Source organism: Kogia breviceps, chromosome 3, assembly GCF_026419965.1.
Source record: "Kogia breviceps isolate mKogBre1 chromosome 3, mKogBre1 haplotype 1, whole genome shotgun sequence".
Lineage (NCBI taxonomy): Eukaryota > Metazoa > Chordata > Mammalia > Artiodactyla > Physeteridae > Kogia > Kogia breviceps.
The window spans coordinates 3,155,886-3,179,804 of record NC_081312.1 but is presented as its reverse complement, the minus strand read 5'-3'; the positions used below and the strand labels follow the sequence as shown (position 1 = coordinate 3,179,804).

Genomic DNA, 23,919 nt, shown 5'->3' with positions numbered 1-23,919 from the left:
TAGTTGCTTAAGCAAACTAAAAAAAAAAAAAAAAAAGTCTCGAGTTAACATATGCCGATATAGAGATCATATAATAATTTAGTTCATATTTCAAATTTGATTTTTGACTCTATCTTATATTTTGAGCATTTTTACTTTCGCTGCTGTTTCCTTGCACTGAGATCATTTGCTGTGTTGTTCCCTTAGCCTAGACTTCCCTTTCCCTGCCCTTAGGGCCCAGCCCAGGAGTTCCTTCCCTCCAGGCGGACTGTCGGCAGTGAAGGGGCTCCTGTCTCTGGCATCCGACTTCTGCTGAGCACTCGCCTCCTTGCTCCAAAGTCAGGGCTTCCTTTTGTTTTGCATCATACTATACATTACACTTTTCAGGCCTCTTTGGTGTGTATGTTCTCTTATTTCATCCTCCAGACAGGACCACGAGGTTGGTAGAGCGGAGTCTCATCGCCATGGTAACTGAGGTGAGGCAGGGAGAGTGTGTCCACGTGGCGTGAAGCTTCATTCCTTTGCCAGGGTCACTTGTGTCACTCAGGTCCAGACTGCCACATGCTCAGGTTTTGAGCCTGTCATCTTGAGGTCCTCTTTTTTTACACTGTATTTGTTATCTGAAAAATCTAGAATTTCTCAGTACAGTGTCACAGGCCTCTTTGGAAGAAAGGAATCTTCACAACCTAACCCTGGGGCTGGTCTGTGGAGAACCAGAGCTGTGAACCCCGGAACTGCAGCCAGGGCCAAAGTGGGTGTTTTAAAGGATGTGTTCAGTTGTCTCCACCTGTGATTTTCAAATGACAGTGGGAGGGGTGGGGTTTCCTTTATTTCAACAATAACAGCCCAGCATTTTGGATTGCACAGAAGGTTTCTCATGAAGAGAAGATCCTGCTTTAAAAGGGGTGAGGCACTTTGAAAAATCACATTTAGCCCAAGTCAGGAGTCAGAATTTGGAGTGTGTGCAGTGTGTTTTCTCCCCATCCCCTTTATGGTAAAACCAAGCTGGGTTCCAAATCCAGCCCTTCCACTTACTAGGTAGGTATGGTGACCTTGGTTGAGTTATTTAACTTCCCTAAACTTGTTTTCTCATCTGTAAAATGGGGAAAATACTATCTATTTTGAAGGATCATTGTAAGGATTAAAGATGATGCATGTACCAGACTTGGAGTGTGGGTTCGACAACCGAAAGTTACTTGGAAGCTGATGCGGAGGAGAGAGTGTGACCCAGTACGGGAGTCACTGCCTGTGTCTAACTGGCCATAGTAGTGGTTCTCAGCCTGAGTAGATGTCAGAATCACCTGGAAGACTGTTTTCACTACAACTTGCTGGGTCCACGCCGCCTGCCCCCTGTAGTTTGATGCATTTGGTGTGGTGCGGACCTTGAGAATTCGCATCTCTCGAGTTCCCAGGTGATGCTGCTGCTGCTACCGCTGGTCTGGGGACCGCGCTTTGAGAATGACCGGGCTGCAGCTGAACGCACGGATGAGCATTGAGGTGCTGTAGCTGTATGTGAAAGCCGAGCTTTTATGTGCTTAAAGTTAACTTTGTTAGAAAGTGCTTGGAATGCATTTCGCAAATACTGAATTTGGTATCTCAAGGATTTTTCCTCCTGAAGCCCAGGAGTCTTTGTTAAATATACTTGAAGAAGAATAAGTTACGAGAGTCACAGTTATAAACATATTATGGATAGTCTGACAATATCAGATTGGCTGAGGTATGTGAAAGTGCTTTCATAAAATGCTAAAAACTGCAAAAATATTTTAATGCTTTTTATTTTTAAGATTGAACGTCATAATGGAGTATAAAATAGTGTAACTTAGATCTGTCATCTCAATGTGCTGTTTACCTTGTGTATTTTTCTCTTTCTCCTCCAGGCTGCTGACTTGAGTAAACCAATAGATAAAAGGATATACAAAGGAACACAGCCTACTTGTCATGACTTCAACCACCTAACAGCCACAGCAGAAAGTGTCTCTCTCCTAGTGGGCTTTTCCGCAGGCCAAGTCCAGCTTATAGACCCAATCAAAAAAGAAACTAGCAAACTATTTAATGAGGAAGTAAGTAGTACCCTGTCTTAGCTGTTAAGAATCCCTTTAAGAATGTATTACGTTCTTACCGAGGGTAGTGGGCCTTATTTTACACTGTGAGCGAAGCCCATTTTCCATTCTCAGATGTCCAACCTAGTATTACCCAAGTTTAAATGTGTGGTGCGTTAACTTGTTGACTTTTACCTGTTCTTCCTTGGGCTAACTGTTCTGTGCATTTTTTATGGAGATGCTCAGGTGTCTATAGCAGGTGCTTTAAAAATTTTTTTATAATGGAGATAGGGATGAGACTTGTAGCTTGATATTTATAATTTAAATAAGAAAATAAAGAATGTATTCACATCACTAGAAAATTTCATGCAGATCAAAGAACTTGATGATATTTCCTTAGGTTGCTTAAATTGTAGCTAAAATTTGGTGTGTATGTTTGACAGGCGTTTGACTGAGAATTTGTTCTCTTGCTCTTGTAAATGTTTGCTATTAAATCACCTTTGACATGGTTAGAAATCCTGGCACTTAAAATTGGATCCTATGACATAGCTTTTGCCAGTGTTGTAGCATGTGCTGGGGTTTCTAGTGTCTTCAGTTTCATTCTGGCAGGAGCCTGAGATATCTGAGCTGTCCGTTCAGGAACATGTCAACCATTAAACATAGTAGATGTAAGTTGCCAAATAGATTATATTTTTATAAGCGATTGGAGCGGCTTTTCAGCACCAAGTATCGCCATTACATATCTGACGCACTTCCTCCTCTGTGTCAGTATGACTTTCCTAGTAAATGGAAAAGATGAGGCAGTCTTGCTGAGTTAGAAGCCCTGGGATGCAGTCTACTTGTGACCTCTCAACCCTGTTGTGACAAGGGCCAGGTCACGTGGATTCCTCTCAGGAAGGGCAGGTGGTTTTGATTGTTGCATGGTTTTAAAGTCATTAACTTGGAACAGAAGTGCATTATAAATTCTGATTTTTAAGAAATAATTTTGCTTGGGGAAGAATTCTCCACAGATTGCAGTTAAAATTCTGGCTCTTTTTGCAGTCCCCGTGGTACGTGCTGTCCATGTACATCCAGTGTCCGTCCACGGTGCCCCTGGTTGGCATTGCCAGTGGATTTGGTGAAATCTTTTGAACCATACCATCTTCTCTTCTAGTGGCATCTGGGTTGACTGGAAACAAAACTTGCCGTCTGGATTGACAAAAGTATTTAAACCCATTTTCCGTTAAAAAAAAAAATCTTAAGCAGAAAATTATTCTATTTCCCTAAACATTTTATTAACATCATTTGAGGGAGTGATTTCTAAGTAGCTGGATGATCTTTTGGGGGGTGGGGGTGGGGAGAGTGAGGGCACAAAACTAGACTTCTGTGCATTCTTAATAGAAATTGTGAATTTGGCATCATTGTGGGGTTTTATTTGTGTTTAGGTAGGGGACGTGTCTTTGAGGGCGAAGGGATTGGAGCCATGTAAAGGGCTGTTGGTAAACAAGGTCGGGAGGCTGCTCGGCTGAGGATGGCACAGAATGCCGCTTAGAGAACAAGAAGGGTTTGTGTGTCATCGCCGGGGGAGGGTGGAGCAGAGACCACAGGGCCCCGAGAGCCGTGGGACGCATCAGCTAGACCCATTCCTTACGCAGGACAGCTGGGAGCCACAGGCTGGAAAGCAGCTCGTCACTCGTAATGAGTGAAGCATGACTTACCTCCTACTCTTTTTACATTTTATATGAAAAATGGCCATTCCAAGTGCTAGGGTTGTGTGCGGTTTAAGCCAGCTTGGCATTTTCAGCTTGAGGCAGAAATCGATCGGCCTTCACAGTAAGGACATTCTTTGGCTTGTATGGGAAACATTCTCACCAGATTTTGGTCAGGATGTCTCAGAGAAAGGGTCATCCGGGCTTTGTCCCTCAGTGCCAGGGATGGTGGTTGAAGCTGTCGTTGGGCTGTGCTTTGCATTGGTATGGGACGTGGAGGTTTCAGAGTGTTTTGTCTGTTTCCTCGGCTTGGGAGGGTGGGCTGCTGTCTCCGTTGTGCGCAGCTGAGGCAGTAGTCAAAGAGAAGGTGAGTGAATTGTCCGCGTCAGGTAGCAATTTGATGACAGAGCTGGATCCAGAAGTCAACCCCACGGGCTCTTATTGGTCATAGATTGTGAGCTCCACTGTGTGTGGTTTTGCCAGATGGGCTCTTGTCTCCCCAGGAGCTCACAGTTTAGTGACGTGGCCCGAAAGGGTGCTGGAATGTGTGCTATCCCAGTGTCATGAACAAAGTACCAAGGGATAATGTGTTAATCGCATTCCTCTGTATGTATCAAATATCATAAAATAAAAACAAAAGTTCAGTGGGGACAGTTCGAGAAAGCTTTTAGAAGGTGACATTTGACCTGGGTTTGAAAGATGCCTAGGAGTTGGAGGAGGATGAGGAAGGCCTTCAAAGCTGGAGAAAACAACTTAGCATGTGGAGGCCAAGGGTGGCCAAACCGCAGCATGTGGGCCTTGGCGTGGCAGAAGTTAAAGCCGGACAGATGAGCTGGAACCTTTGATGACATGCTGGGAAATTTGGATCTGGCACTGGAGGCTGTGGGGGACCTTTGGGCTTTTATTTAATCAAGGGAGTGACAGGATCAAATGTGTTTTTTTAGAACTCTTGTCAGCACTTGTGGAAGGTGGATTGGAATGAAGAAAGAGAGAATGAAGGTAGCAAGACCAGTGAGGAGGCCCTAGTAACTGTCCAGGTGAGAGCCGAGGACTTGAACTAGAGTTGTGGCCATTTTCTCATCCATTCAACAGACCTTGATAGCCTACCATGTGCGTGGCACTGGGTCTGCAGCGGCAGATAACAGCTGCCCTGTGTTTCCCCTCCAGAGAGAGGGGAGAGAAGTGTGAACAGCACCACACACACATACACACACAATTACGGCAAATGGTGGTGACGTGTGATGTCAGAGGAGATAGAGGCCCTGAAGGAGAGACAGACATGGAGGCCTGCTTTATGGGGACCTGGGGAGCATCCGTCTCTCGGAGGAAGTGAAGTGCTTTGAGCCTCGCCTCGCCTGAGGAGGGCCCCAGGTAAGGAGCTGGAGATAGAGCGCCCCTGCGGAGGGAGAGCCCGTGAAGACCCCCGGAGGAGCGAGCTGGGGACCAAGAGACCTGAGAGAGGACGGGGGGCCTGGTAGGGTGTTGAGAAGTGAGAGGGTGTGAGTCTGGAGGCCCTGCCACGGAGGGCCTGATCGGGTTTGCTTCTTTGAGCTGTGGGATCTCACAGAAGGGATCAAGAGCAGGAGGCGCTCAGGTGGGTGTGTTTGAGAATAACGCAGGCTGCTGCTCGGGGGCGGACTTGGAGAGGCAAGGGGACAGGCCTTGAGCTTCTGGCTCACTTGCTGCACGGGGTAAGGTGAGGAAGGAGCAGGTGCCGGGCACAGAGGTGAAGATCAGAGTCCTGTTCTGTACTTGTTAAGCTTGAGAGGCCAGTAGGTGGTTGGATACATGGATATGGAGCACAAAACTAGAGGTGAATTTTGGGAGTTGTCAGCGTATAAATGGTAATCATGTCCCTGAGATTAGATGGCAGGTCTGTGGGGAAGGCACAGTAAGAGCAAAGACGAGTCTTTGCCGAGTCCTAGACGTGTCTGGGGCTGAGCCCTGTTTATACTCCAAGATTCTGGTCATCTGCTCGTGGCCTGCAAAGGAGCACTTACAACAGTCAGGGTATTACCATGAAATTTACAGACCCACAGCCCAGTGGCTAAGAACATAGACCCTTGAACCCGAATGCCTAGAGCTCAGACACCCTTCTGCCCCTTACTGCCTGCAGGATGTGGGTCTTTACTTTATCTCTTCTTCTCAGCCGGAAAGTGGATAAGAGCGGTCCCCACCTGGAGGTGTGGTGAGGATGAGATGTTAGCAGAGGGCCTGGAGAGCAAGCCCTGGGGAGAAAAGTTCCAGGTGGAGGGGAAACTCAGAGGGTTTCTTTCACTAGAGGTTGGAGGAAAGGCTTCTTGGGAGGTGAGATAGCAGCAGTTTTGAAGGAGAAGCACAAATGATTTTCCAGGACAAGAAGGTAAGAGCAGGGCAACCCAGACAGAAGCAGCACGAGTAAGGCAGACGATGGGGAGTGTTTTTCATGCCTGTTTGGCGTCTGTCTGTCTTACTCACTGGAGATCCCCTCAGCCCGCCATTCTGCACATGCACGTGTGCGTACACACACTCCAGTATTGATTGCTCTGACCTCTGCTCCTTTCTGGAGGTGTCCGGTACATGAAAGTGTAGTAAACGTTTAGGTGGATGGACAGGTGGGTGGGTGAGTGGAAAAGAAATTGGAAGTTCCAGAAATCCACACTAGACCAAAGATAGGTGAAAATTTCTATCTGGGAATAGAGTGTATCTTAAAAGGTGATTTTTTTTTCCCCTATTGATTAAAATACTTGGTTATAGAAAAAATTGGGACATAGAGGAGTACAAAGAAGATGGGAAACATCACCCCGAAGTCCCACTGCTCGCTGTTAGCTTTATCGTCTTTGTAATTTTTTATGTTTTTAATGAGGCAGAACTGTCAGATTCACACCTTCCATTAGAGCAGCTGGCAACCTTCACCTCCTGGTCTGGCCCTCAGTCCATCCAGTTCGTGTCAGATAGCAGAGGCGAGCCCTGCTCCCTGGGCCATCCCGGCCGTACTGAGACCCTGGCCACTGTACCAGTTCAGCCCCAGAGGAAGGCTGGTCCTTTCTGGCCTCCCTTGGGGGATGATAGCCCGGATCCCCGAGACACTGCTTTCTCCCAAGCCTGAGAGTAGACTTTAGGTTTCTGTGTGTAGTGTTCTGTATGTTTTATGCCCGTGGCGGTGTCTAATGGCAGACGTGATGAGCTCCCAGACCGTGGAGCCCACCGTCATGGTAAGGGTCACCGCCCAGAAGGGCTGAGGAGTCCACTTTTCATTACTAATGGTTACGATGTATTGGGGAGAAAGTCATAAAGGGGCAGTTTCTGTGTGGTAATGAACTCAGCCTTGTTTGTCTTTGTAAAAATTCTGATTATATCTGGGTTGTATCCGTAGAACAGTAACTTCAAAGGATTTTTAAGTATGTTTGGTTATTGGGTGGATGTAAAATCTAAAAAGAACTTGTCGTTTCGGCTTCTTTCATCCCTGGCATGTAATGAGACCTCCTGTTCTTGACTCTCTCCTCTCTTGCAGCCTGTGAGGCCAGGGCAGCACACTGGGTAGCCCGTAGGCTGCCTGTGGGCGCCGGGCCCTGCTGTTCCCCGAGGGCTGCTCCTTCACCCCAGCGCAGCGGCCCGGGAGTGGAGAGGAGGGGAGGCCCAGCTCTGCGGTATTCTGTCTAGCCCTCTAACAAGAGAGTGGTTCTGGGCATTTTGTTAGTTTTGCTTTTGTTGTTGCCTTTTTTAATCAAGGGAAGGAAATGAGCACTTAATGATCTACTGCTTAAAGTTTTGACATTGATAAAAATGACGTCTGATCCTCTCGCACAGGGCTTTGAAATACCCTTTCCTAATACTTCCTGAGGGAAGAAGCGGCTTGTCTTTAAACGCCTTCACCAGAACCAAAGCCCTTAGTCACCGTGTTTGCTTGTGGCTACATTACGGCTTTTCCAGCAGCTGCTGTGGTTTTGGAATTGTTTGGTTTTAGTACTTAATAAATTAATATCTGCATTGTAAAATGCATACCCGGCAACCCCTCAAGAATTTTTTCCTGCTTATCATGTTGATAGCAGTGAAAAAGAAGAAAATGGAAAAGTGTGTGCTGTGGAAAGCTTCATGTTAGCAGTGGTGCTTTAATGTGGAAACAGATTTATTTTGATTCTTGCTTCCTCCAAACTAGTTCCGTGTAGTTAGAAAAGCTTGTGTTTGAATGCCATTAAGGACGGTAGTGTTGGTGTTCGTTGCACTTTGACTGGATTGATGTTAGAAATGAGGTGGTGTCTTCTGCATTTAGAATGGGGAATGTGGGAGCCGTGGGTGATTACCAGGGAGAGAAGTGGGTGTGGGAGCCCGCTTCCTGGGTAGGTAGGTGGCTTGACGTACAGACCTGGCATAGTAATACCCAGATTTTGGCTTTGGTTTTTATGGAAGTGATTTTAAAAGTAGGACTTTGTGGAATTTCCCTCTTTAATGGAAGGCTCCGTAGTCATGCCAGGTGACCTGAGCGCCTGTTTTTCCCTGCGACCTGCCCCGCTCTCCCCTCCTTGCCCCTCCTGCCGGGGCGGCCTCACCTCAGCCTCGGAGCAGGGGGCTTTCTTCTCCTGGACCCCCATCCAGCTCCCTCTCCTGCCTCCCCTCCTGGCCCGCAGCACAGAGCCGCCCCCAGAGACCCTGGGACGGAATGGAGGGGAGCGTGATGCAGGGAGCAGAGCCCCTGGCCTGTCGGACGTTCGCTCAGCGTCAGTTCCTTCTTCTCCTCGTGGGGCTTCTGGCTGGTTTCCTTGGCTTTCCTTCTGCTTTCCTGATTTTTGTCCTGCTCCGTGTAAGTAGTCATTTTCCAAAGTTTCACACTCTCCTCCTCTTCCTTGCACACCTTCTGCCTCGGAGAGCTCAGGATGCCACAGATCCGGCTCGTACTGTTCACAGCCCATTTCCTCGTCTTCCACGGTCATTCTCGTCAGCTGCCTACTCGGTGAGGACACTTGAGCTTCTCCCCAGCACAGTCGCCCCTCCTCTCCTTTCTGTCACCCCACTCCCAGCCACTCAAGCTCAAAACCTAGGAGTCTGTTCACACGCCTCCTTCACCCCCACCCCACCTCCTACTCCATCCAGCCTAGCCCACTGCTAAACAGTCCATCCTGCCACACCACCGCTGGTCAAGTTCAAGACCTTTTTGTCCACGGACAATTGGCATAGCTTCCTAACCAGTCTCTCTTCACCCGCACCATTCTGTACCTACTGACGGGAGACTTCACTCCATTCTGTCGCTTCCCTTTTCAGAAATCTTCGGTGCCCCTACTGTCTGCAGCAGTACAGCCAGTAGAAATATAGTGTGAGCCACAAATTCAATTTAAAATGTCTAATAGCCACATTACATCAATTTAAAAACAGGTGAAGTTAAGATACTTTATCTTGGGACTTCCCTGGTGGCGCAGTGGTTGAGAATCCGCCCGCCAGTGCAGGGGACACGGGTTCAATCCCTGGTCCAGGAAGATCGCACATGCCGCGGAGTAACTAAGCCCATGCGCCACAACTACTGAGCCCTCATGCCACAACTCCTGAAGCCTGTGTGCCACAACTACTGAGCCCATGCGCTGTAACTGCTTAAGCCCGCGTGCCTAGAGCTGATGCTCCGCAGCAAGAGAAGCCACCACAATGAGAAGCCCACGCACCTCAATGAAGAGTAGCCCCCACTTGCCGCAACTAGACAGAGCCCGCGCGCAGCAACAAAGACCCAACGCAGCCAAAAAAAAAAAAAAAAGTATTACTTTATCTAATACGTCCAAACATTATTTCAACGTATAATCAATATAAAATTATGAATGAGATACTTCCCATAATTTTTCAAGTCTTCAGGATCTAGTGTGTAATTTACACTCAGAGCATGTCTCACTTTGGACCAGTCACTTTCAAGTGCTCGGGGCTGTGGGATTGGTCAGCACAGGGATTCAAGGTCACACAGCCCAGACCCCTTAGCCTGGGACTCCCTGTCCTTGAGTCCCAGCTCACTATTGAAGACCTGATTTCCTGCCCCTGCTCAGGTGCTCCAGCCAAAACGGTTACCATGCACATCCGCAGACCCGCCTGTGCTGTGCCGAGCCTTTTGGCTTGGCTGCCCGCCGCCCAGCACAGGCCCCTGTCTCTCTCCCAGCCCCCGCCCCACCTGTACTCAGGAGCTCCTCAGGGGACCTGGGGTTTTGCCAAGGGTGTTTTTTCAACATACTCAAACGTATGCTCATCCAGATCAAGGCCCCACTGAAACTGGAGAATTCAAGCCCAGCAGGGAAGTCCTGTTGGTGAACACAGAACTGACAGAGATTCCTTACTTTCTTTATTAGACATTTTCTGGAACAAAAATATACCCTTATGATGCAGAAAGTGGGCTGCATTCTTTATATTTCTTGAGTAAGATGTTCTAGGTATTTTTTTTAAAATTTCTGTTCTCTTGTTTTTTTCTCTAACTTTTTTGCTAAACCCAAACCGAGTGATAGCCCCGGGCAGTTTACTTCAGTGACTCCGCGCTGGCCCTGGGCTCGTGCCTCCCACTGCCTGGGGTCTGCGGGAGGGGCGCCCTGCTTGCTTGACGTTTGTCGTTTGTCGGTGGCACAGAAGGCGCCAGCCCCTCTTTGGGGCTGACGGGCCTGTGCCGGGTGTCATCTTGCCCAGTCCGTCCCGCTTGCACCAGCGCCTTCCGTGTCTCTAGGATGAAGAGCGCGTGGTTTGCAGCGCCCCCGCAGCTGTCCCCTCTGTGAGGACGCCCTGCCCTGCTGCTGCCTCTTTACCTCGCTGCTCGGCGCGCCCTCATCCCAGAGACAGAGGCCTTTCTCGGCCTTCCTGCTCGCGACTGGAATCCCTCTCCTCCTCCTGCCCTTTTTCTCCTCTCCCTGTTGGTTTTGGCTCACAGCACAGCGCTCCTTGCCGTCAGATCCTGTCAGTTTCACTATCTTTTCATCCCACTTGAACATCAGTTCCACTCAGGAAGGGATGTCTGTCTGTCGGTGCTGTCAGTGCCTGGCACATAGTGTCCATTCAGTAAAGGATGGAAGAAGGAATGAATGAAACATGAGTGAGCGGTGAGCGGGAGGGACCACAGGCGAGTTTGCGGACCTCTCTGATCCTGTCTCTTGGTGGGTGACACGGCAATAACACCTACCTTCCTATGGGGAAATGGGCACGCATACTTACACTGCTGGTGGGAATATAAATTGTAACATCCTGTATGGGAGGTAATTTGGTGATATCTATAAAAAATTATAAATTTTTTTATAAATAAAAAATTATAAATACCTCCTGACCCCAGCTATTGCAGTGGGAATTTATCCTGCAGGTATATTTATACATGTGAAAATTGCCATATGTGCAGGTTATTCTTTGCTGTACAAATGTCCTTCAGTGGGGGGCTTTTCAGATAAACCACAGTATATCCATATAAGTGAGTATTCTGCAGCTGTAGAAAAGAACGAGGAAGCTGTCTTTGTACCAGTACAGAGAGACGCACGTGTATGACTGCATGAGAAAGCAGAGGCGCAGACAGTGAAAAAAAGGAGTGTGGATAAACTTGTATCTGTGTTTGCCTTGTCAACACAGGAAGACACTCGCAGAGATAAACAAGAAGCTAATGACAGTAATTCTGGGGGCAAGGGATCTGGGATGGAGGAAAGGGGTGTGAGTGAGGCTTTCTACTGTATACTTTTATTAATATATATGACTTATGACTGTATTATCTATTAAAAAAATAAAAGCTTACGTTGCGGGGTTATTTTGAGGATGAAACGGCGTGTGTGCTGAGCCACTGCTCAGTGCCTGGCCACAGGGTAGACCCTCAGGTTGGAAGTCAGCACGGCTGTCCTGATAGGCCTGCCATGTACCCCAAGACGAAGCAGACGTTTTCCCTGCGCTTGAGCACACAATCTGGTAGGGAAGACTGATGGTGTAGAACAGCTGAGAAACCCTTCCCACATTAGAGTTGGATCTGTGGTCCATTAATTTTTTTGGTTTGCAGTTGCTTAAGCTGCTGTCTGTACCTGCTTCCCAAGTGCTGAGGTGTGAGGTGTGACGTGTCCACGTGGCGCCCCAGCAGGGGCACAGAAGGTGGGCTCGGGTTTTCGTCCGTAAGTTACATCCACGTGTCTACTTACAGCAGTCTCAGTGCACCTCTTTAATGTGGAGTAAAGTCTTTAAATGTGTCTCGTCACCCCAGTAACATGTATTTTAATAATGGTGCTATGATCATTTATCTCCATTCCTCACAGTCGCAGGGAAATACTGTTTTTACTTGACAGTATTCCAGTTTTGAGTTCTAATGGAATTATTTTTGTTGCGCCTTTTTAAGCCAAAAATAAAATTTTTCTCCTAACCATAGTGCTAGAAGTTTTTATGTCCATCCTTAAAATTTTCCACACGTGATAGAGTAACAGTGGAGAGCTGTTGGGAAAATTGAGATTAGATTTGGTTGTGGTGAAATGTGAGGTGCAGGAGTTGAAAGCCACACGCAGTGCCAGCACATGGCCAGCAGCCTGGCTCCTCAGCCCGAGGTCGCTTCTGTAGCTGCCCAGCGAGGCCACCGATGGGGGTGAACTGGCAGCACCCTTGGACACTAGGCCAGCAGACCAGTCACGGATAAGGGATCAGGAGTGCCGGGGCGGCCTGGGCCCGGTGGGCACAGCAAGGTCTGCTGGGTCGGGTTAGGCTCCCCTGAGACCAGAGCCCTGACCCGGCCTCGTAAGGTGCCTCTGACCTCTGTGGAAGAAATGGTGAAGGTCTCGTGGAAACCCTGACAGAGCAGCGCTGGGCTTCCAGGTTGTTGGCGTTAGCAGAGGTCAGCTGCCTTATACGGGAAGGTCACCGGGCAGGAGAGGAAAGAGGCAGGGGGTGACAGCGCGGCTGTGACACTGCAAAGCGACAGCAGTGACGGCTGCTGCTCAGTAACCCTTGTCCGGCCCACTAGCCCCGGCCCTCGTGCCAGGCAGGGTCAGGCCTGTCCCCTCCTCCCTGGCTGGGACCACTGTGGGCCACCTGCCTTCCGGGGCCTGGTTTTCTGCAGCAGTTTGCGTGGTTCTTTAGTCTCTTTGAAGAAACCAAGTGTTTTCATTTTCTGTGACTTTCTGTGGAGACGCAGCACACACACAGCGCAAGGCTGACCAGGCAGGAGGCCCTGTGTCCCGGTGGGCTCCCCGTCCCTGTGGCCCGTGGCCCCCTGAGGCTCGAGTCGGGGAACCCCAAGCACGTGAGGGAAGTGGGAGTGTGTAGCTCCCCCCAAGCCCGCCAGGCTCCCGAGGCACCCGTTACCGGGCTGGCAATGGACCGCGTCTGGCAGCAGCACTTGCTGAGAACTCGGGGGTCTTGGGAGCTCCCAGATGGTTTCTGGTGCTGTGATTTGGGGACCAGGCAGCCTCATGGAAGCCGCTGTGCAGTGAGCCCCACGGAAGGTCTGCAAGCGGGGAAGCGTACTCGGGGGGTGGTCGTCCCTTTGGGGGGTTTCTGCTTTTGCCTTTTATTCCTTTGGTTTTACAGGCAAGACTCCCGACCTGTGCCTGTTAAAGAAACAGTTGGTCAGTGGATCAAAAATAAACGTGGAGTAGAGTGGCAGTGATTAGGCACATACTCCTGAGTGTTAATCATCTGTTTATTTTTTAAAATACCACCTCGTTCCAAAGAAGATGGAGGAATGGCTTCTAAAGATACACACATGACGGCGACTCTGAGTGAGGAAGTTGCAGTGAATCAGGGCCCAGGCAGAGCCCGGGGAGGCGGGCGTTGCTGTCCCGGGTGCTGCCGGCTGCACGTGGACTACCCCTCGCCCTGACCCCGCCCCAGCAGCCGGAAGAGGCGGGGGTGGTCAGCACGGGGCACGCGGGCCGATGCAGTGCAGAGAGCCCCCGGGGGCCCAGGGCTCCCGGCCGTGGGGACTGCGCCACTTTCCCGGGGGCCTCGTAGTGAGGACCCTGTGCAGGTGCAGGAGTCACAGGCCCGGCCGCTCCCGGCGTGCGACGTGCGAAGCGCCCGGGGCTGTCCCTCTCCCCGGTGTGTCCCGGCTCCTGGTATAGTATCTGTCGGGCACGCACTAGGCTCTCATCAGTGTTTGCTGGGTGACTGACCCGGTGAAACCCAGTGGCCTGACCCCCCGGTGCAGTTCTAGAAGGTCATTCCACAAGGGGCCAAGATGCCTCCACTGGCCTGACCGCAGGATAGGGCGTGGAGTGCCTGGATGGACGCATCCCTTCTCACCGAGAAGCAGACGAGGTTTCTTGCTGGAAGAGTAGACCTTTAAAACTTCTCCGCTGTGATAACTTGTTCTCCTTTGTCTTCACAGAGACTAATAGACAAGTCGCGAGCAACCTGTGTCAAATGGGTTCCTGGGTCGGAGAGCCTTTTCCTAGCAGCCCATTCGAGCGGGAGCATGTACTTGTATAATGTGGAGCACGCTTGTGGCACCACAGCCCCCCACTACCAGCTTCTGAAGCAGGGAGAGAGCTTTGCCGTGCACACTTGCAAGAGCAAATCCACGAGGAACCCTCTCCTCAAGTGGACGGTGGGCGAGGGGGCCCTCAACGAGTTTGCTTTCTCCCCAGATGGCAAGTTCTTGGCGTGCGTGAGCCAGGACGGCTTCTTGCGGGTGTTCAGCTTTGACTCGGTGGAGGTGCACGGCACCATGAAAAGCTACTTTGGAGGCTTGCTGTGCGTGTGCTGGAGCCCGGACGGCAAGTACATCGTGACGGGCGGAGAGGACGACCTTGTGACCGTCTGGTCCTTTGGAGACTGCCGCGTGATCGCGCGGGGCCACGGGCACAGATCCTGGGTCAGCGTGGTGGCGTTTGACCCCTACACCACCAGCGTGGAAGAGAGCGACCCTATGGAGTTCAGTGGCAGCGACGAGGACTTCCAGGACCTTCTCCACTTCGGGAGAGACCGGGCAAACAGTACCCAGTCCCGGCTGTCCAAGCGGAACTCGACCGAGAGCCGCCCCGTCAGTGTCACGTATCGGTTCGGCTCCGTGGGCCAGGACACGCAGCTCTGCTTATGGGACCTCACGGAGGACATCCTTTTCCCCCACCAGCCCCTCTCCAGAGCAAGGACGCACACGAACGTCATGAACGCCACGAGTCCTCCTGCCGGAAGCACCGGCAACAGCGTCACGACCCCCGGCAACTCGGCGCCCCCGCCCCTGCCGCGGTCCAACAGCCTCCCTCATTCCGCCGTCTCCAGCACCGGCAGCAAGGGCAGCATCGCGGACGGGGCCATCGCTTCCGGGGTCAGCAAGTTCGCGACTCTGTCACTGCACGACCGGAAGGACAGGCACCACGAGAAAGATCACAAGCGGAACCATAGCATGGGACACATCTCCAGCAAGAGCAGCGACAAGCTGAACCTAGTCACTAAGACCAAGACGGACCCAGCTAAAACTCTGGGGACGCCCCTGTGTCCTCGGATGGAAGACGTTCCCTTGTTAGAGCCGCTCATCTGTAAAAAGATAGCGCATGAAAGACTGACTGTATTAATTTTTCTTGAAGACTGTATAGTCACTGCTTGTCAGGAGGGATTTATTTGCACATGGGGAAGGCCTGGTAAAGTGGTAAGTTTTAATCCTTAATGCTGCACCAGATCTAGAACTTGAATAGGTAGTGATTTTTTTTCTTGCGGGAGGGGCGGGGTGTACAATGAATGTGAATGACACTTCTTATTCTTAATGTAAATCTAAATGCATCAGAGCCATAATTTTGGATACTGCATGCCATGTAATTCTGAATCATTTGATAATTCACCTTAGAACGTTTAAAAAATATAATCAAACTAATTGCCAGCCAAGTCAGTCACCCTCCTGGGAGTATATAGAGTCCCAAGGTTAGCGTTCCTGTGTTAGACTCTCTCGATCTTAGGAAAATCATGACAGTGCGGGGAACAATGACTTTAAAATGCTAAGATTAACATTTCTGCTTTAACTGGAATATTCTTGCTTAACGACTCAATTAGAATATTGTACACTGATCAGAGTGTGTGTTCAATACGAACGGCCATTAATTGTCATTTATAGTCCAACTTTTTATCTGAATCATAAAATGTTTAGGAATCTACGGGATTTAACTTTAGGAACAAAGCGTTCAGCAGGGTTGATTGATATTATTTTTACATTGTTCTGGCAATCCACAGAAAGAGAAGAGCCTTAATTTTTAAAACCCATTTTAGTCATTTTATGACAATTAAAATTGTTTAATAAACATCTTTTTTCAAAGAAGCAGTTTGTAGCACTTTGATTGAGACTCTGTGCACTAAATAAAATACCCGTTTCTCGGAGCCTGGACAGCAGTTACCGCCAGCTGCGGGCTGAGGGCGCCAGCAGTGTTGTCAGAAGTGCCTCTCGCCACACGAGCCGAGATCTTTTATGGTGGATGTGATTTGCTTACGTTTTTTTCCAACAAGGGGAAGGAGCTTAGCTTTTCTTTTCCTTTTTTTTTTTTCTTTTTTTTTTTTTTTGGTATGGGTTCTGGTTTTTTGTTTTTTGGTCAAAAAGGCACATGACCGTAGGCCCTAGGCAGACTCCTCAGCTTTGTTTGTGAAGACTGATAGGCCCCCGAGGTTCAGAGAACGTGAAATTTTTCCCTCGTTTGGGTTTTGTGTTCCCACCGGAGGGGACGGGCAGGTGCAGGTTGCTCCTCTTCTCCTTGGAGGGCAGTCGCGGTCCCGAATCTTCCGGATCATTCTCGGGATGCCCTCAGCCTGTGTCTCAGGGACCCCACCCCCCACCCCAGCGCCGCTGCTGGGGGCAGGGCTGGCTCTCCCTCTGCCCTGACTGCGGCTTCCACGGCTTCCACTTCCCGGGCAAGCTGCTGTGCTGGCTCTTAATTCCTTCAGATCCTTATCAGCTGTCGGAGGAGTTGCTTTTCAAATTCTAGTTTTCACAGTGGATGACAGGGCTCTTTGACCCGTATGTTTCGTGTCAAGATGATAATGATCTCATTTGTTAGCTTATTTTGGTCACTCACTTAGGTTTATTTTTCTGTTGTGCACGCCTTTGTAATTAAATATAGAGATACTGATAATTTGTACTGGTTTGAGTAGTGAACGCGACTGAGCGAAGTGCCGCCCTGGAGACTTCAGCTTCTCTGCCTTGCGAGAGACTCTGGTTGATGGGGCGGCGGCTCTGCGCTCTTAAAGCCGCCCTCCCGGGGAGGCCAGGCCAGCTTCCCGCTGCACACGCGCCAGGGCCGGAGCTGTTCGCTCTGTGTCCCCGCGCTTCTTGATGGGGCGCTTTCTGTGACTTGCGGCAGCGGGGGCAGTGTTCTTCCGCGTGAGAACCTCGGCGGCCTTCCCCGTTCATGCATCACGGTCCATGGGAATGTTAACGTCCTGTCTGCCTTTAAGATATGGTCCTCTGTTCCTAAATGTTAACTGACCTGAGGTGGCAAAGACAGCCATCCTTGTGGACTTGTTTCAGCTTTGGAGGCTAGGAAATCGGGCTGTCAGGTGGAGAGCAGGAACCAACACTCCACGTGCAATTTTCTGTGCCTGCAGAGTTTTAGAAATTCCGTTTCAAATGCTTCCGAGGCGTTGAGTGTGCAGTTTCAAATTCAGGACTTTGTATTTGGCCCAAGTGGCTGAATCCCAGGTAAGGAGCCTTTACGGGGGAGCGTGTCACGCGTGACCTTCCAGTTCTGAGCGCCGTGCTCTTTGCAGAGTGGGCAGGAAAGCCGCGGCTGGGGCCCGTGTAGCTGATGCTTGTGCGACGGGGGCTCTTTCTGGTCCTTTCTGTCCTTCAGCGTCTGCTGGGGCAGCTCACCCAGGGCGCGCGCGGTCTGTGGATGGGAGCCGGGGCGGGAGAGGCAAGAGGAGGGGGTTACCGGTCCCTAAAAAACAAGCGCTGAACCGCGCTCACAGAAGCCGGGCTCCGTCTCCTCCACCTGCCCCCAGATTAAACCACCGTGGTCCCTGTACAGTTTGGGGTTTGGGGCTTGGTCACAGTCTCGGTCTTCCAGCTTCTGCTGGTGAGTGTATCCTTGATGTCTGGCTGGGGCCCTGGCTGGGTGTCAGGTGCCGGGGAGGGGCTGCTTGGCTGGTTCTGGACACGGCAGGGCGACGCTGCTTCCGCCCACCCTGCCCCTCTGATGCGTCCGCCTCTCTGTGAGAGCCGGCAGCGCCCTTCTCCTGCAGTCAGGAGCACAGAGCGCGAGGTGCTCTCCAAGACCAGGACTAAACTAAGGTTGCCGGCAGCTTGAGGAGAGGGAGGGGGCACGGGGGAGGGAGGGAGGGGGCGGGCGGGCTCCTCCCCTCCTCCCCCGGGTCGGGGTGCCAGGGCTCCTTCAGACCGGGGTCAGGAGGGGGGTTCCTTCGAGGGTTTCCAGTCGCAGGTATATAAGGCACCATGGCCACTAAGGGAAATCTGGGGAGTGTTTTTTTGTAGTTTCCTCCCCGAATTTTGAGCTTCCTCATTGAAACTTTTCAGTGTCTCAGCTTAAACATTATCCTGAGCAAGAATGTCTTTTCTAACCTCTGGAATAAAACAGCTTTTGGCCAGAAGTTATTCCTACTCTCAGCACGATTTTTCCACCGCGCACGGAGATGCATCGATGAAAAGCAGGGGAATAAAGTGCTCAGGGTGGCACGTGAGCCGAGCTGCTCCTCCCACAACGAGAGGTGGCTCTGCACGCCTGCCCGCCTGCGGCGACAGGGCCCCTCCTCGGAGGGCACTAGCCAGGCTGCGGGGTCTTCTCTGCCTGCCCTGCCCTGGCTCGCCCCTTAAAGCTTCTGGGAATTCCAGAGCTGGGTTTGTGTTGTGACCTGGGCGATGCAGGCTTCTGAACCCACCGGCCGCCCCAGCCCCACCCCTTCTCTGTTTCTCCTCTGCTGGGAGAGCTGGGGTGGGAAGCCTTTGGAAAACCTGGCCTTCTTTTATTTTATTTTTAACTTTTTATTTTTGGGGGGCCTTCTTTTAAAGGCAAATGTGGAAGAGGGAGTAGGCGGACTCTCTCAAAATAACCAGTAGCTTTGGGTTCTAAATTGATTTAAATAGTGGTAAAGAATCTCAATTTTGGTTTTTGTGCCGACTGGACCTTCTAACATCTTTGAAGGGTTCTCCTGTGAGCCGCTGACTTGGGACTAAGGATAAACGCCTAAATGAAAGAAAAGGAGAGGAGTGGAGATACAGGGATAAGCTATGCCAGTGATTATTGCCTCAGACATCCAGAGACGATGAGGGACAAAAGGCCCTGAAGCTTCCTCAGTTTTTACGGGCGTGTAGCACGCGTGCCCCCAGTACTCTGTTCCACCGCTGGGCTCCACAGCCAAGTCCAGGCGGGCAGGTGGCCTGGCAGCCGTTTCTCCCCGATTCCCCCACTTCCTGTGGTACATCCTGGATTTTTAAGAAATTGTCAGGTATTGAACTTGCGCTGAAGTTGGTGAAGCAGCTTTATCGATGTCCGCACCCGTGTGCAAGGTTCTCCTTACCTCCTGCTTGGGAGGGAGAACTTGGATTTCTTGGTTGAGGAAGCTCAGAGTGTGAGGGGAGAGCCAAAGGGCCGGGGAGCACCGCGGAAGGAATCCTTGGAAAACCCAAAGGCCACATTTGTGGACCTCTCTGTCCGACGAGGAACTTCTAGAAGCAGAGGTCGACCGTGGGTTTCCTGGGAAAAACGCACGGCGCGCCGCGTCCCGTTCTCTGCGGGAGGGCTCGGCCCAGGGTGACCCGCCGCGGGCCCCGCCTCCTGTGCCGGGCGTGTCCACTCCTGGGGTTTCCTTCCTCCGCATTCGCGGGTGGGCCTGATAAGTGACCCGGAGGGGAGAGGTCGGCCTCGGGCACCGCGGCAGGGAACAGTCGGCAGAGGCCGCCGCCTCGTCCTGAGCACACCTGTCGCGCTGGGCTGCTTGGGACTGTCACCTGTTCGGGTAGTCAGGGGGCTCGGCCCCAGCACCCCAGTGCTGGCCAGTGAGGGGGGCGGTCTGCGAGGGTGGAGTGCAGGGCTCCCCTTGCAAGGCACTTGTATCCAGCTGTTCCCTTTGAAACTCAGAGCCAAGTTCAAACCTGTATGTAAAAGCCCCTCCGGGAGAGGGAAGCTGTTCCACTGGTACTTTTTATTCATTGCTGCATCTGTTACGTGGACTTTGCGTCGTGGTCACATCGCTGTCGCTCGAGTTAAATATGTAAAAGAAAACTTTTCTGCATTTTTGATTTCTGTGTACCTAACCTTATTCAAGGTTACTGTGTTAGGTGACGCTGTGTAAAATTGTATGAATATTTACCTTTTGTGAAAATCTAAACTCATATATATTTCCTTTTTTACATTCTCATCTGATTTCTTGAAAACTTGAATAAATTTCATAGAGAGCCTTCCTAACATGACATGTTGGTAAATTAAGTTCGTAACTGTTGCAATAATTAATGAAGCTTTAATATCAGTATTGTTGCTTTATAATTTTAAGAAAATCGTGTTTCTGTTTCACTGCCTTGGTTTTTAGCTGTTCCCTTGTCACTGTCACAGCTAGAGACTTACGACATACTTGATATTCTGAAGAACTTTGGGGTTGTCCTCTGTATAATGACATTAAATAAACGTGTGAATGAATTGTAAATGTAGATAAATTTTCAGTAGTCACTTTCACATCTGAGCTTTAAACAAATCTCAGTGAACCAAAGAAGAAAAGCTTCTAAACTCTGTAAAATCAAGGGCCTTGTTAATGTTTATAGAACAAAGAGCCCCAGGAATTGCTAACTCTTACTACTGATTCTGAGTTTTTCCGAATTAGAAGCTTTCTAAGTGAGATGTTTGTTCTGAGCACGGGAGGTGTTCGCCGTTTTCTGGGACCTTCCTCCGAGCCGAGCCCCACGTGGGGAAGGACGGTGGGTTGGCTTCGCGGCCGAGCTGTGCTGATTCCGTGCGGAGCGCGCGCCGAGTTCCCGGGGGCAGGCAGGCGACGCCGTAGCAGCTCTTCTCCCGGGGAGGGCCTGTCATTTTCCATTTGCCGGAGGCGTTGCCCTCGCCGTGGAAGTGGTCTTGCCTCGCGCCCGGGCCCCGAGGCTCCAGTGCGGGCCGAGCCCCGTGCACGTGCACGTGCACGGAAGGCAGGAGCGACGTTCACTGTCCTGCCGTGGACCCCGCCCCTCGCTCTCGGCAGCACCGCGCCTCCGGGCCCTGAAGGAACCTTCACGCGAGAGTTCCGGGCCCAGGGCTTGTGGGGGCAGCGGCGAGCTGCGCGGGACAGAGGCCTCGTCAGGCCCCGGGGCTCCCACTCAGCCGCCGCGTCCCTGCTGTTTCATGAGACGCCTGGGCCTGGAGCTCGGGGCGGGCAAAGCCTCTGGAAGCCCCTCCTGGCCGCCTGTCCTTCTCGGTGGACTCCAGAACCTTCCTGGCCGCGCTGTCCTCCTGACCCGCCTGTGCTGCAGGGTGTGTGCGCTCTTGCCTTTGACTCGAAGCTGCCAGAGCAGAAAAGACGGTCCGATACTCCGCCCTCGGAGGGACCTGCTTGGACTTCACTACCACAGAAGCTGCACGTTTTCTCCTTAGCGCTCGAGGGCATTTTAAGCCCTGAATGCTGGTAGGTTGACAGGAAGTCCAAAAAGACACACACATGCGCGGCATTTTGATCTTTTAAAGGTAACTAGTTTGTACACCTTGAAAACGTAAGTCCGTTCTCCCCCGTGTGGCGGCCCTTTGAAACAGTTGATTCTGGACCAGCAGGTCTCCTGAAAGGGACGGACCGTCTAGGGGTGCTCAGCCCCGCCCCCTCTAGTGTCGGTGGCCTCTAAACTAGCCTTCGCGCGTGGATGCCCCATGACGGGACTCAAGCTAGAAGACACTCGAGGTCCCGGCCTGCAGCAGAGGATGTCAGAGCCACAGCGGGTCACTGGGCGGGAGGGTGCAGGCCGTGGGCGAGGCTCTCTTCCCCAACATGGTTCTCGCAGGAGCCCTTGACTGGTTGTGCCCTAAGAAAGCCTTTACGCAGATGTCTGCGAACGCCACGATCATTTTCCCTGGGTGGCCTTTCCCAGGTTGAGTGGCCTCTTTGGGAACATGTGTCACCGCCGGTGTGGCCAGTCACCGGGCAGGTCCGGGCTGGCAAAGGGGCAGCTGCCCAGTGGAGCCAGGGTCCCAGGCCACGGTGAACGGTGGGTCTGGGGCGGGGAGGGGTCCCGATGCTCAGAGAATGGCTCAGAGGACGCGCCGGTGGAGGGGGCCCCTCCCGGCCCGCGCCCACTTCCGAAACTCGGCGCACCCGCGCCGCCTCGGGATGAAACGGGAGCTCCTCTGTGCAGCTCTCCTATGGCTCTTCCATGCAGCGGCCCGGCCAGCGAGTGGCGGGAGTTGTCGCGGATGGAATAAGGAGAACGCACGCATCCTTAGCCAGAAGCGGCCCTGAGGAAGTTAGCCTGGTGACCGTTCTCATCGTTCGTGCACCATCTCTCAAGGGGCCTCACTTCGCAAATACTTACCTCTTGGTCTCCGAGTGGAGGGAGGTATTCGGGAGAGCTCCTGGCAGGTTGTCTAGGACCGGAGCCTCGAGGGTTAAGTGCTCTGTGGCAGGTGCAGGGCCACCCCTCCGGGTGAGGCTGACCCCGGTGGAGCTGTCCGGCCCCCGGCCCGCAGCGGCGCTGAGCTCCTGCTCTGGCACTTCTCTGCCGCCTCGAGAGGCTGCTGCTCCCGCAGCGAGACCTGTCCCGGCGCCAGCGTGCACGTCACTTCCGTCCGGGGTGAGGAGGGTGAGTCTGAGTCGACTGACCAGGCTTTGAACAGCGCCGGATGCCCATCCCACGACCACCCCCTCGAGGGTCTGCGGCCTCCCACAGACGAGTCCACGGTGGCGGGGGTCGGATAGGGCCCAGCAGGACTTCGGGCCGAGGCCGTTCTCTGACGAGGGCCTCAGAGACCCTCACGGTCCTTTCTTGCCGTCAGGGTCTCTGATCTCGGCAGCGCCCACGAACAAAGACGTGTTCCTTTGTTGTACGTTGTAAATTGTTTTTTAGCCGAAATATTACTGTTTCTGGATATACGTTCTTATGAAACAAGGTTTAATTCTGTTAGCTTAGTATTATAAATTATAATCAAACCCAAACTAAGAGCTGGGGTATTTTATCAATTTTCACATGAAGTCTCTAGCAGGAATAAAATGGCAACTCTGGTGAGAAGAGAACAACCTATGAAATATTAGATTCAAGAGCTGCCACTATTTCTGTAATAGGCTTCCTTCCCGGGGGGGTAATAGGACATTAAGCAGGTTCTTGGCGAGAGAGATTTTTGCTGGACTGATACACGTAAAGCCCTCGTTTGGCAGCTGTCCGGCGTCAGGTGGAGAGGCCAGCAGCTACCGTGCTGCCCGGACAGCTGGCAGCCAGCAGGGGCTCTGAGGCCACGCGCTTGATTCTCCCCGAGAAAAAGCCACCAGGGAGGATGCAGTCAGAGGGCAGGCCGCCCTCACGAGCAGCCAGAACGGGGCAGAGGGCGGCGGGTCCTCCTCGCTGAAAACCCTGCCCCAAACCGTGCCCTTAGGTTAACACGCCTAACAGTGTTCTGGAGTCTTCGATGGAGGCCTGCAAGTGTGTCTTCCGTCTTTCTCATCATCACCCAGCAACTTCTAAACTAAAGCACAGGCTTACAGAAATAAGGTTACCTTTCACGTTTCTTTTGAATAGTGGTGTTTCCCCCGATGCCTCCACGGTGTGTCTGTCCTGCAGAACAGCTCCATCTCTGGGAAGAGGACAGGGGTCAGGCCTCCCCCGCGACAGGCTCCTGGCCTGCGTGCTGGGCACCGAGCAGGTCCTGAGGCCTTGCTCTACTCACGCCGGGGAGCTTAGTCCTGGGCCACCCCCTCCTTGCCGGTGGCTGAGCTGCGGAGGTCAGAGTCCCCTTGCTTCAGACACCTTAGACCGGATGAGGTCATCTGTGATGTTACAGGCTTCTTCCCTCCAGACCATCCGCGATGGACAGGGATTCGGGCCTGGCGGCCTCACTGCAGCTCACTGCAGACTTGGGGGCAGCGTTTCTCCTCACTTGGCCAAAGTTTCCCTTCATCACCGAGGCGGAAAACCAGCGGTCCTCTCCTCTGTGGACCGGGCTGGGCTGGGCAGTGTCCAAAAGAGCTCCTCTCTCCCGTCGGGCCGGCCAGTGCTTTACCTCCTCTGTCGGGCTCCATCCACACCGTCTTGAGGGGTTTGAGTGAGAAGCTGCCTGTCGCCGTGGAGATCGGACAGGGCTGCGTGCCTTTCCAGCAGTAACTCCAAGGTCGAGGAAAAGCGCTCCTGTAGATGGCGAGCAGGGGCGAGTTGCTAAGTT

General features: G+C 51.9%; 1 protein-coding gene across 23 annotated transcripts in view; it reads left to right on the top strand.

Moving 5' to 3' along the window:
- The window catches only part of WDR20 (WD repeat domain 20), a 65,686-nt gene that overhangs the window by 40,345 nt on the left and 1,422 nt on the right, over positions 1-23,919 (top strand). For 3 of the 23 annotated variants that reach the window (XM_059058228.2, XM_067027716.1, XM_067027715.1), the window contains exons 2-3: positions 1,857-2,039; positions 13,977-15,896. In XM_059058228.2, coding sequence (XP_058914211.1) covers positions 1,857-2,039; positions 13,977-15,254 — 1,461 coding nt within the window. In that variant the 3' untranslated portion in view covers positions 15,255-15,896. The other 20 variants (XR_010839384.1, XM_067027714.1, XR_010839380.1 and 17 more) reach the window with 19 other exon arrangements.